This window comes from Sylvia atricapilla, chromosome 3, assembly GCF_009819655.1.
Source record: "Sylvia atricapilla isolate bSylAtr1 chromosome 3, bSylAtr1.pri, whole genome shotgun sequence".
NCBI classification, from domain to species: domain Eukaryota; kingdom Metazoa; phylum Chordata; class Aves; order Passeriformes; family Sylviidae; genus Sylvia; species Sylvia atricapilla.
In genome coordinates this window covers 93,038,557-93,052,081 of record NC_089142.1, presented here as the reverse complement: position 1 = coordinate 93,052,081, position 13,525 = coordinate 93,038,557, and the positions used below count along the sequence as shown (strand labels likewise).

Sequence of the window (13,525 nt, the reverse complement as noted above, 5' to 3'; positions counted from 1 at the left end):
GATCAAAAAAGCCAAGTCCCTCCCCTGCATAAAGAGGAATAAAGTGTATGTTATAGCCCAAGACATGTCTTCACTCTGTTGGTTTTGTAAATAAAGCTGATGATTACCCCTGCTATTCCATGGCAACCATAGAAAGGGAAAACAGGAAATATAATGCAGAAAGCCTGCTTCAGTGAAAAATACTGTAAATTGAATTTGACAGCATTTGATGGCATTTGATTATTCTAGTCACAGCCAAACAATGATATAAAGAGTAATATGAAACAGAATGTGTTACTGCCTAGCAGACTCAAAAGCAATAAACCTTCCTCCAATGTGACACAATCACTTCACAATCATAATTGTAGCCTGTTTGATACCTCTGAGTACAGCAGAAGGGCACTGACTGACATAGATACATTTTGTTTTTTATTTAAAGTGAAATGAAAATGGCGCACTGGGGCTCCAGATACAATCGGTATATTCACCTACATAGGCATGAATCACTTGGCAGTTATTTCAGCTGAAGTTTAAATGTGCTTAGACAACAACAATATCAAATCTTTCTCAGATAGCTGCAAAAAAATCAGAAATGGGATGTAAGCACATAGTTCTTTTTCATTTTGTAGCCACACATGGCCTTACATTGTTATAGCAGCAAGACTGCAGTATTTCTATGGGAGGTTATGGAATGTAATTTCTTCTTCAGTATGTGCCTCTTCCTTACTGCATCACCACCAAAATAAATTCATTTAAGTCAAAACCTGGAATGCTTGGGGGCCTAGTGTGTGTACAGATCTCTGCATTAGAGTGGCAGGACTCGTGCTTTCCTCTAGCATCATAAAACTACTCCCAAGTTTGCAGCCATTTTGCTAGAAACCAAAAAATTAAAATGGTATTTTATGATAAAGGAGATGGTGAGATATATATATATATTTATATATATTTAATTCAAAAAGCAGCTTTAAACACAGATCTGAGGCTTTTAAAATTTTCTAGCAAAGACCACTATTTAGAAGAGCTTGTGAATGAGAAAAGATCTGGTTCATGAGATAATTATTTAATCTAGCTCTCTTCCCATTCATCATGACATAACATGGCTCTGCCAACCACAGAAGTTGCTACTCTGAAAGAAATAATATTATGAAAATAGATGATATATATTTGTTGCTGCATTTTAGTAAAGTAATAGGTCACATGAGCTAATGGAACTGCTCTCGATTGATTAACCAGATGCACTGTGTAGGAGGCACATGAGATTCCCTTACAGACATATTGCCTGTAAAATTAGAAGTATTTTGGTTGGTAACTTCCTTAAGTGAGTGTCTGAATTTTTCTGTCAAACTGTCTATGTCTTGCCCAATAAGATTATATTATTTAGTATATATTTGTGAAATTGAAATGTTAGCTGAGCAGTCCTGTTGGTGAAAATGTAGCAGAAAAATCAAGAGGCAATATAAGACAGAAGACACGTCTCAATGGCTGTCATGACTTGCAGTGGAGAGGCTTCCAGACTGACTCTTTATGATTAATTCATTGCTTAACTGTATACCCTTAACCATGAGTTGTATGCAAGACAGCTTCTGAGGAACATATGCTACTGGATGGCTTAATGTAGGAATCCCTATGGATGGTTATGTCATTGAATACAAGAATTCCTGAAGGCTTTTATTTTTACCTGTAACTGATCTGATACCCAACCTAAACTAGTATAATACATAGAGTAACTTCAAGTTTCTTCTGTTCTTTTTTTTTCTTTTTGCATCAGAACTCATGTTTTAAAAAAAAATTCCCATATCACGAAAGCTACATTAGTGCAGATTTGTTGAATACAAATGTAAAGTGAGGTTTCTCTGTTTAATTAAAGGGTAAACTGCAGAGGGGGAGCACTGCTAATGGTGCATTGTTCCCCCCACATTTGACAGCATGACAGTTTGAATTTTACCCCAAGATTTCTCAGTGTTCCTAAAAGTAACTCACTACCACTCTGGTAAGGGAAGCAGACACACTGCTAAAACATGCGATTCAGTTGTATGGTGAAAGGTAAACTTGTGAGGAAAATTTAAGGTTTGACCCTCGAGACCTCGGGGATCCGCCGCCGCCACACACACAGGGAAGCCGAGGGGCGAACGCTGCAGCCGGCATTGCTGCAGCAGAGCTCTGGAGTTATTTGTCACAAAGGAGATTATATCCTCCTCCTTATGTCATTTGCCTCATATTGGCACTGGGGCAGGGAGAATTTGCCCTTATAAAAATAACCATCTGAATATCTTTGAAATGAATGTAAGCAGCAAATCAGACAATGCAGATTCAGAGACGGCTTCCAGCTCTTGGAAATGTTATTCTCCTTTGCAGCTCATTGTACACAAGAAATACTTCCAGTTAAATGAGCAGCTGAATCTTAAATCTTAAGACGATTGAAATGATTACAGATTGTTCAACCACTTCTGTTCAAAGTTTATTCATACATGAAGATATTCTGGGTTTTAGCACTACAGATGGAACCATTTACCTAACCATAAGTTTCATTCATTAAATATTCAGCAGTAATAAGATCTAAATACTTAACCAGGCTACATTGTACAGCTTTGCCTGGGAATCAGCTTACAGTTGGTGGCATATTTGATCATTCAGTGTGAAAAAACTGTTTATCACAGAGTTTAGAATATTTATAAAACATAAATTTATGTATTCATTTGAGTCCCATACTGTTTGGTCAGAAAGACACATTAAATGTGACTTTCTTGCATTAAAATGTACTCTCTTTTCCCTTATTTACAGAGATTTTTTTTATACATGTTTTTTGGGTACACAGAGAAAAGATGATATTTTTAAGTGCAGGAGAAAGACATAGTAATGATTCACCTTTCAAAATTACATGTCTTGCATTACATCAGTGAACAGCATCTGAGGGAGAGTTCTGCAGGAGGCTTAACTTGCCATTATAACGGAGCATGGGCAATTGTATATAAAATTGTTGCTGGCATTTTGGAGACAATGGGAAATTTTGGACCCTGACTTTTACAGAGAGACTGAGAATTTCTAGGGAGTCTTTCCTACTTCTTCTACTTGACAGTCTTTTCCCAGTTCTGCCAACCAACCCTCAGTATCAACATATCTTACAATTTGCCTATTTCACTATGATAGAGATATTGTACCTCAAAACTCTTCTTTAAAAGAAAAAAAAAATCACACTTTAACCTTTGTAAACTAAACAGTGTCTGTATTATCTGCTTATCTCAGAATTTAGCAAAACTTACCAAGTTTCATATGAGAAAATAATGTTTTCATTCCTGCCTTATATATGCATATACACAAAGCATGAATAAACAACTGTGTACACACTTGCATTTATTATGTTCTTCATATTTGCATGTTAATACCTGGGAATATATTATTACAAGGAGCTAAGATTATCAGTTTTAAAAAAATCAATATTTTTTTAAATTAATTCCTGGTCTGACCTAACAAGATAAAATCCAACAGCATTCTTTGAAACACAGATTGTCTCTTTCCAAAGAAATGTTCTTCAGCTTCTGTGTGTGTGTGTAGTGATGATGACACCCATTAGCCAGAAAAACCAATTTTACTTCTGCAAATTTGCCCTACTTGCAATAAAAGTGGCAGATAATGTAATTTGGATTTTTGTTGTTGGCATGGAGGGTGAAAGTGCTTTTATATTCTGCAAAAGCCAAGGTTCCTGTGAAGAGTAGGGGAAATACTTAAATTCATATGCAGTACAGCCCAACCATCACTGAGATTTATCACAGTGTTTAAATGTAACCAACTTAATTTCACACAAACATTTTTATGCCAAGTAAAAGAATTGATTTGATAACTCTGTTTTGAAGATGAGTGCTCAGCTTATTAAAACTGTTGTAAATTATATGGAAGAAGGAGCCATATTACAAATGGGCTGAGGATCATCTGTAATCTCTGGTATTCAGAATATCACCAGGTCCAAGGCAAGCATATCTGCAGTAGTAATGCTATATATATACATATGTATGTATAGATAAGCGTGTGTCTGTGTATACATAAATATATATATATATATGTACAAAAAGAAAAACCCATTGTGCCAAAAACCAATAAAGTTAATTTTTCTTCATATATTTTAGGTTTGCATTTTTAAACAAAAATAGTGTTGGAAAGAATATGTCGTTTTACAGAAAACACTATGTGTGATATTTTAATGAGGTTTGGTGGTGGAGCTGCAAATTCAGCTAAGTTTATGCACAAGGGACTACTTATTCAATTTGCAAGAAAAAATGGGATATTTAGTGTGAGCAAAACAGATTTTGAAAGTGCACAGCTTTAGTTTTGAGGGCATGATAGAATATTTATCCATTATTCACCAGGTAACATTTTAGTAAATTACTCACAAGTTTTCCATAAATGAGGGATTTGAGGTGAGTACCTCTGTAAATTGATTGATTTTCAGAAATGCTGAAAACTTGCACCCATATTGCAATTCAAGCCATTGCTTAGCAACTACAGATACATTTAAAATTTCATGTTCTAAGTTCTGAAAGTCTCATTTGTGGTGCCTTCTATTCTACAAGGACAACATGCTGTTGTGTTGCTGCTCTGCTGCCCTGGACCGTGGCAGCACACTTGTTTCCCATGCTTTACAGTATTCTTCTAGATAAAGGAGATTAATTGATTGCCTCAAAAATCTCTTCTTCACTACTCAGCATCTAACACAAGTTCAGGGAAATGCTTTTAAGATGAAAAGATAGGTAGTCATTTCCTAGTGTGTGTGTACGGTAATGCAAAATAATTTCTGTATTTTTCTGAGATACAAGTTGAACTTGAAACTTTAGGATCAACTATTATGGGACTGCTGAAGCTATTTTCTATTTTAAACGCACTGTTTTTGATTTCATTCCAGACGTCCTGTGGGCAGTCAAGAAGAGCTGCTTTTGTTCATCTGGACTGAAGGACCTTTGGAATTCATCGACGCGTCCGATGCTCTCCAGCCTTTCACTCTCTATGAATATCGTGCCAGATCTCAAAATTCCGTGGGGTCTGTGGACAGCCTGTGGGCTTCAACCCAGACCCTGGAGGCTTCCCCGTGGGGCATGGGAGCCCCTTGGGCACAAGCCACAGGCGCGTACTCGGTGCAGCTGAACTGGAGCCAGCCGGTCTCCCCCAATGGTGTCATATCTCTGTACCGAGTGGTCTACCAAGAAAAACACAGCGACCCGACCTTCAGCACCCCAGCTGTCACAGCACTCACCGTGATGGTAAGAACTGGAGCACAAAACCAGTTTTAGGACGTTTTTACTCTGCTTTGATCTCTGTTGTATATTAAAATCTCGCATAATACTAGTTAGAAAAGTGGGGTTTCCAATTAACTGTCATTTTGTTGGTTTAAGTTTTGTGTTTGGCCCAATGCAGACTGAAACATTTCATGTTAATATTGGATTTCTGGTAGAGGCAAGCAGATTACTCAAAAGCATGGATATGTCATGTCTGAAGGAATTAAGCACATGCATTTTTCAGCCTTGCTCTGAAAATACTGTCGTGAGCTTTTTGTCTGACTGACAAAATAGTTTCACAGGATCTGCACAGAGCAATATCACTCCTCCTTGTATAGAATTCTATTTTTTATTTCATTTGGAATCATAAAGTGAATGAATTAATTAGTAATTATATATTTCATATATGCAAGCCATTTGCATGTTCAACTCATAAGTCATCAGTAATAAAAGCAGTTCCACTTTTATTTCCAATTCACGGACTTATATTAGAATGTTACTTTGCACTGCTGATCTGTCTTGTCCTTTCTTTTCCTGTTTCTGTTCAGTGTGTGAAGGAATAGATTTGGGAAAGGGCATTGTTTTGTCAACTGACTAACAACATTGTGTAAACCAGTGACAGAAATGGTTGTGTTTGTGCATTTACCACTGATCCTAGCCCCTATATATTGCATTCTAGTCTTTCTATAGCAAGATGGCTTGTAGATAGTTGGACTGAACTGTTGTATATTAGGACAGCTGATGTACTAGGTTTTCTTCTGAAAATAAATTTTAAAAGTTTAAGAAGGTTGTAATAAAGTTTGATTTCATCAGCAGTACCCCCTCATGTTCATAAACCTAGAATATTCCCTAAATTATCTTCATAGTCCATGTTAGTATTGAATAACACCAGAAATCCCTGAAATTCTTTATTATCCCAGTTTTGAAGTATGTGGTTGACAATCCAAGTAGGATCCTAAAAAGCTTTCCCTGGAATCCCTGGTAGTAACCTTTGAGTAATTTCCTCAGATAAATCTCTACATGACACGATGGAAGAAGTTTCCATCTTGGTAATATTACATATCCTTGATCATAGGGTTTCAGAGCAGTTTTGTGTCTAGCTTCCTAAATAGATTAAGTTTGTAATACATTTTTTTTTTTGAAAAGGATAACAGATCCTGAACTGAGTTATAGAAATGATATATACTTTTGCTTTCTGAAGCAGTTGCATTCACATTGCACAGCATGCCAGGTTTAAAAACGTAGATTGGGATTATCAAGTTCAGTGGCATTTTGGTACTTATCTCCCTTAATTTCTTTTAAGAAAAATTACCACCATCATAACTGTGATGATGCACATAAGATTTCAAAAGCAATGAAAAGCCAGCACTTCTCCTACTACTCTGTTCAGCAGCGTGCAATGTGTTGCTGAGCATCAGAATTGACCTGGCTGGTCATGCAATGCACTGTCTTCTAAGCATGCCAACAACAACAGAAAATGTCCAAGATGGTTGTACTGTGGGCAATAAAACCTACCAAAATGGTATTTTAAATAATGTTGCTACAGTGTGTTTCTTTAGCAGCATCAGTTAAAAGCCTTTTAGATTAACAAGCTATTACTTACTGAATTAGTATTTTCCTGGCTCCAAAATCCTTTATTTTTCCCAAACACTATCCTGAATCAAAATGACACTCTGGCAGCATATGTATAGCTGTTCTAGTAGCATCGCAGCAAAGCTGGCTTGCATGGTTTTTCTACCGTCCTTTGTCTTGAACATGGGTCAATTATGGTATTTGCTACCCATTTTTATTCAAAATATTATACTACCCTTTTTGCACATCTCCTCCATCTCCTCCATCAGTTGCACTGTAAGCTGTTGCAGCTGCATTAACTGAGTAGAATTGTTGCTGAAGTAGAATCGTTGCTGATTTAAACCAAGGACCTGAGATCTGAATCCTACCTCTTCTGAATATAGCAGACCAGCTAAAGGTTTGAATCAAAGATATTGACATAAAGTGCACGGAGTCCTGTTATCAAAGATAGCTGCAGGAGGTTAGGTCAATTATCCCAGCAGGCAAAAACCTGGACACCAACTTTCAAAGTTATAAATGCTTAAAAATAGAATTTTATCATGAAATTGCTGATATACCCTTAACTTTAGCTTTGTGAATGAGATACTTTAATTAAAATGTAACTTTATTGAAAGAACTAGAATTCCAATGATTAAACTTCTGCCCCTTTAAAAGATAGCCTTCATGGGTACTAGGCTAAATCATTTAATCTCCTAAAGCATCTCTATTGGAGCTCCCTCGTGGGATATGCCATTAGTCATTCTCTCTCACAAGCTTCCATGTTACAAGTAAGACTTAAAGTATTAAGAAAGCAATGAGTTTGGTCCTTTATTTAATCTGTTAGACTCCATTCTTATCCCATTAGATTATTCCAGAAAAAAAAAAAAAAAAAAGGCAGTGCTGGAATCACAGTGGCTGATCCCACCCTTGCGCTTGTCAGTTGCACCCTGGTTTCCTGCCCTGGAACATAAAGCTTGACCCAAACTTAGAGGAGAAATACAATCCTTATGACACTGCAGGATACAAACTAAGTTTTTGCTAATGTTCCTGCAGACTGTTCTTATATGACAGCTTCATTTCCATCCATTTCAGAGCCAAATGAGAAGCATCTTCTGGGTTTTCAAACAATTTAACAGACCTGTCCACAATACCTTCCCCAAATTCAGCTATTTACTCCCCATTAACATGTATTTGAGTTAATATGTCAAAGGTATGGCTCTCTGGTACCTTAAGGTTATCACTGACTCCTAGAAATTTTACACTGCCTGTGGAGATAAAAATGAGAAGTCATTTCTCAGAGCAAAAGCTGCTACCCCTGAAATGAAAGGAGGGTGTCCTGCACCTTTAGAAGCAAGTGACATACACGTAAGCCATTTTGATGCTTCCCAGTTAAAGAGCAGTGTCACCCATTTCCTTAGCTTGTTTGGCTAGGAGCATAGTGACAGATGTTAGATGACAGCAAGTTAAACTGACATTCTGGTTTATTTGCAGAGCAAAGTCAAGTCAAGACTGGTTAGAACAGCACAAGTGTCTCCCACAATATCTTTGCAGTTTATTTTAACCCTCTAAAGCAGGAATCATATTTAGTGTCTCGACAGCATTAACATGAGACAAATGTGTTTATAGGGGAATGGATTGGCAGTAGGTTCATTTACAGAAATCTGCATAAAGTGACTAGATTGTCAAAGCAAGCTTCTCACTCTTGTGAACTTAGGACTTAAGCTTGTGAACACAGAACCCAGAGCTGATTTCATTATAAAGCCAATGAGTGCCTGCCAAAAGTCATCAAAGCATCACAGCTCTTTAACTGCTGTATTCCAAATGTTGCTCTGAGGTAGAATTGTGGGTAGGTTTAGACATTTCTTGATAGACACTTTGTGGGTGTGTAATGTTGTTTTTCCCGTGACAATTATATCAAGTGTTTGGTTGTTTATTGGGGGCAGGAGAATTCAAAGCCAGGAAGATGAGTAAAAAACCGTAAAAAATATGTAGCTATTAGAAAACAGTTGGAGAAAGAAAAGCATCCAGAGATGAGGGTTAAAAAGGAAAACTGCCTGCTATGCACAGTGCCCCTCAATTATTATTATTATGTAGAATCAGGAACTCAGTGTGTTAAATTCACCTCAGCCAAGTGTAGATCAAAGTGCATTGTGCTTGTTAAAGGAAGCAAGGGATATGTGTAATAGGCATTATTCCTGGGAAATCCGGCACCTGTGCACAGGTCTTCTCACAATGTGTTTCGCAATGTGAAGCTCTCAGCCCAAACTTCTCCTTTAAGGCATTTTTGTGGCCCAACCATGCCAGATTGGGGTGAAAAAAATTAACACATCTCTTAGCTGCTATCATTGCCCCAGCAAAGCCTCTGGTTTGGATGCAGCTTCCCTTGCATTATTTGGGGAGATGGTATATAACTGCACTGGCCAAGCTTCTCTTGGCAGGTGCTGTGACAGGGAAATCTGTAGACATATTGCAGAATAGCAGTAATAAAGACTGGTAGGAGGATGAGGCTTGGGCTAACATGATTGTGTTGTTATGAGCAGACAGAATTTACATATCAAATAAACTGAGTCAGAATATTAAGTATGGTTTACTTGTTGAAAAATGCTACATTAAAAAAAAAAATCAGAAATATTTTTGAGAGGCCAGTAGTGCCATATATTCATTCCTTCTACGCAGGATTTTACAGATATCTGAATCATGCATCCAGAGTTAGTTTCTTTCTATTAATTATGTTTAAAAATACATAATACATTCATGTGTAGTCCTTCACTTCTGTTAACTCATATAGAACTGTGAACATTTGGCAGCATTGGAAATGAGATACATAGTTATTAACTTCCTTGTACAGACTATTCAGTAATGCAGCATGCAGTGCTGTACATGGCAACTTTCTCATAGACGTAATGAAGACTGTAACCACAAGAATAAGAAAAAAATATGCCAAGGAAAGGGACCAGTGAAACTTTTTTATACATGCCTATTGCAGATGCTGGGAAATGGAGTGCACCCCAAGAAAAGAGGATGAGTGTAAGTGAAGGAATCCCTGCACATTCCATACTTAGCAATGAGTGAAAGCCATAAATGGCAGTGGAGGGCAAAAGTTAATTAGGCTACTGTGCTGCTGTTAGGCAGTGGAAAGTGGCCACCACCAGAAACAAGATGGCTGCTCAGCAGTGCCCTAATGCAGCCAAAAGATCATCTCCTCAGCTCTGCAAGGGCTTGTGGGTTAGGGGAAATCATACACAGATGACTAATTTTTTTATGGTTCACAGACGATCAAAGTGAAATTCAGCAGCTGTTCAGGACAAGTGACCACTCTAACGGCTGTAATATAACCTGCTAAATAGAGAGGGAATTGCATGAGAGCAAGAGGTTAGCTGTGATTATCGGCAGGTGAGTGCTTTATTGAAGTTGAAAGACCATTAACATTGATGGAGTAATTATTTCAACTTGAAAGTAATTACCTTGATGGGTGATAACTTCTCCAGTGTTCCCAGGTTTGATTGGACCAAACAATTGTGAACTCTTGAAGCCTAGAAAAATATTACAACAATACTGCAATGTTTAAATTACTGAAACCACTGTTAGAGTATTTTAATTATGCCTAACAGTGAAAAGATTTTAATGTACAACAACTGGTGACCTCTCATGTATAGAGACATTTGCTTTCTAATTTCAATGAAATGATCCCCACCTACTACGTGTGTGCTGTATGTGATAGGTTTGCAAATGAATCGTTTGATTTAAATGCAGTTTTAAAGATTCAAACCCATGTTAGCACAGTTTCAGGAAGGGCTTGTACTGGAATTGCTCTAATTGTTTTATTCGCCAGGAAAGCCCAGTAATGTAAAATGCTTTCCATGTTTTAATCTCTAGACCTGTTAAGCTTACACAGGAGGAATACAGGACAAGTGCTCCTTCACATTGAAGGCTGCTTAAAAAAAGTGTGTGAAGTAATCTGTGTCTCACAGATTCTGTTGTTTCCATGCTGCTGCAGAATATGCTGGATTTGGCACTATAGCTCTGTTTAAATAAGCATTTGGATTGGCACTATGATGCCCCTCCAGAAACTGATTAAGTGCTTCAGTAAGCCCCACCTATCAAGACAGACATGTAGAATTGCCTAATTAGAGCAGAAAGGATGAAATGGATTGTTGCACAACTTCGATGATTTTAAAGTACTGTGGCAATAGAACTGGAGGGGAATGGTGAGAGAGAAAGAGAGAGGCTTCAGCTTTTCTATTTATACCATTCCTGCCATAAACAAGGCCACTTCACTGTCCCCTGGATGTTTCCGGCAGCCACACAAACATAGCTTTAGACCCTGCTGGAACCCTGCCAGGAAGGAAAGAATTCCTGTGAGTTAGGAAAGAAAGGTTTGACTCGTGTCTGTGAGGTCTTAATATGTTGTCAGGCAACCGGTGGTTTGAATTACTCAAGGTTACAGCAAAGAAGTTTATTTCACTTCTGCTTTTCTTTCATATTTTCTCCCTAATTCAGTGTGCTACATGAAGCTGACATAATTTTGTCTTTCAGTAAATTTTTGGACCAGATAGAAGTAAAAACACCGATACAGTTATGTCTGACCACACCTAACCACACTCTAGATTGACCAGGCCAGAGTGCCTGGATCAATAGGCAATTTCTTCTATAAATAAATTAGGTACCAATTTGGAAAAATCTGGTGTATTTTATCCTTGGGCTTCTCCTTGTGCAAGGTCCATTTTTCACCCATTGTGTAGTCTTTTTTTGATGAGTGAAACACATGTAGAACTAGGTCTTTTGAGAAGTATTTATAATGCCTGACTTCAAACACCTAACCTAGTTAAGAGCATGAATGTCCTCTACAGATCATGAAATGTTCAGAACATCTAAGGCATGGACATTTCCCATCCTTGGGCTGCAGCTGTTCACATGAGACTGCTTTCCTGTGGTGCACTTGTGCGTCACTACTGATAAGTGTCAGTCAAAGAAAGTGGTTGGTTTTACACTCATTAATCAGCTTTCTTAACCCACAATAATTCCACAATGGAATGATGCAGTTTGACAGGTTTAAAAGCTGGTACTCTTTGGCAGAAAGATGGTGGTGGGCAGCACTTACCAGGAAGTGGTAATCTTTACTGTATGTGCACCTGCAGCCATAAGAGAATAGGTGGCCACCTGACAAAGCCTAAAGGCTGATGACTAAAATGAGATTGCATAAATGCTCCATTTGCTGTTTCTCTATATATGCTTTTATATATGCTTTATATTTATGCTTTTCTCCGTGATTTTTTTTCTGTATTTGCATTTCAGTTGTGAGAATAAGATCAAGCTAACCAGGCAGTGTAGAAAAAACACCACTGACAGAATGTTTTGAATTTGTAAAACCCAAATAAACAAAAAAGAAACCCCCAAAAAGCTTCCTCTTATTAAGTATAATTTGTTAGGAAAGTGTAATATGGGGACATTCTTCCCTTTGTGCTCAGTTATGTGACTGCATTCAATCAGCTTTAAAAAGCAACATTTTAGTAAGCTACAGATGCTTTTCATATATAACTAGAAAATAAAAATGAAGAAGGAGGAGGGAGAAATTTGTTGGGTAATATGTACAGCTGTTTTTCAAATTAGATATCTGTTTAAAAATGCATAATTGGATTCGACTAGATTTTAATTCACATTTAACCAACGTTCTTAAGTGGATGTATCAGGCAACTCCAAGATAATGCTCTTTGTTGGTGAAGTCATAGGGCAGCTTCCTAAAATCCCCAGAGTCATGCCCAACAGTTACAGATACAGGGATTCTTCAGCTGATAATTAGAAAGGCCACTCCCCAGCCCCCATCCTATCCTCCAGCTCCACTTCCTTCCACAGATAAGGTCTTTTATTTAAAATGGCTGATAAGTGTTATGTCACATACTTAGATTTCTTAGGGAATTTTAGCAAGCAAAGGGTAATTTTAATAAACAGAGAATCCTACCTTTTTTTTTTTTTTTTTAAAAAAGAAAAACAAAGGGCAGCAAAAGCAAGCCATAGGACTCATGGGAATTGGTAATATAACACAGACCATCATACCACTGGGGACTCCATTTGAATCTAATCCAGGTCTACAGTCACCAAAGTCATTCTCATCAAACAGCCGTGGGGTGTCCTATGCCAGATAAGTTTAGTATTCTCAGCTGACCTCCTGTCCTTTCTCTTTACTGCTCCCTTTTGAATCCATTCCCATCACTCAGCTTCACAGCCTCATTCAAACTCATCTCCCCTATGCTTGTTGCAGTTTCCCATTTTCTGCCTGCCAAGTGACCTCTCTCTCTCTCCTCTTTTCAGACTTTACAAAAAGCCCTGGAATGCATGTATAATCTTGCCTATAATCTTGCCCCATCTTTCTTTAGGGAGCAAGACCCTAATATCTGCATGGTGCTAAAATATGAGTTTATCACTAGAAAGCTCTTTGGGAGTGGGAATGGGTGTTCGTCTGTTAATTTACAGCATTATATAAATATTATTTTTGAGACTGTAATAGCAATTATGGTGAATAGGGGCCAGATGGCCTCTGTATCTAGAAAGCAAAATGGCAGTGTATTTTTAATGGACTTAAATGTTACTTTTTGACAGGAAGCTAATTTTAAATTCTGTGGTTTAGGTGCCTGTCAGGTGAGTATGGCTCTGAGTTTTGGTTTTTCTTAAAGTAATTACTAATGTCATGCTTGGATACTTTTGCCCACTAAACTGTTTTCTGTGGTGGGGTC

The 13,525-nt window shown here is 37.6% G+C and overlaps 1 protein-coding gene across 1 annotated transcript in view; it reads left to right on the top strand.

The window, feature by feature from the left end:
• Positions 1 to 13,525, top strand: part of USH2A (usherin) — a 377,078-nt gene that overhangs the window by 314,843 nt on the left and 48,710 nt on the right. Inside the window, exon 61 of the mRNA XM_066316187.1 lies at positions 4,874 to 5,228. Coding sequence (XP_066172284.1) covers positions 4,874 to 5,228 — 355 coding nt within the window. The remainder of the gene's footprint in view (positions 1 to 4,873; positions 5,229 to 13,525) is intronic.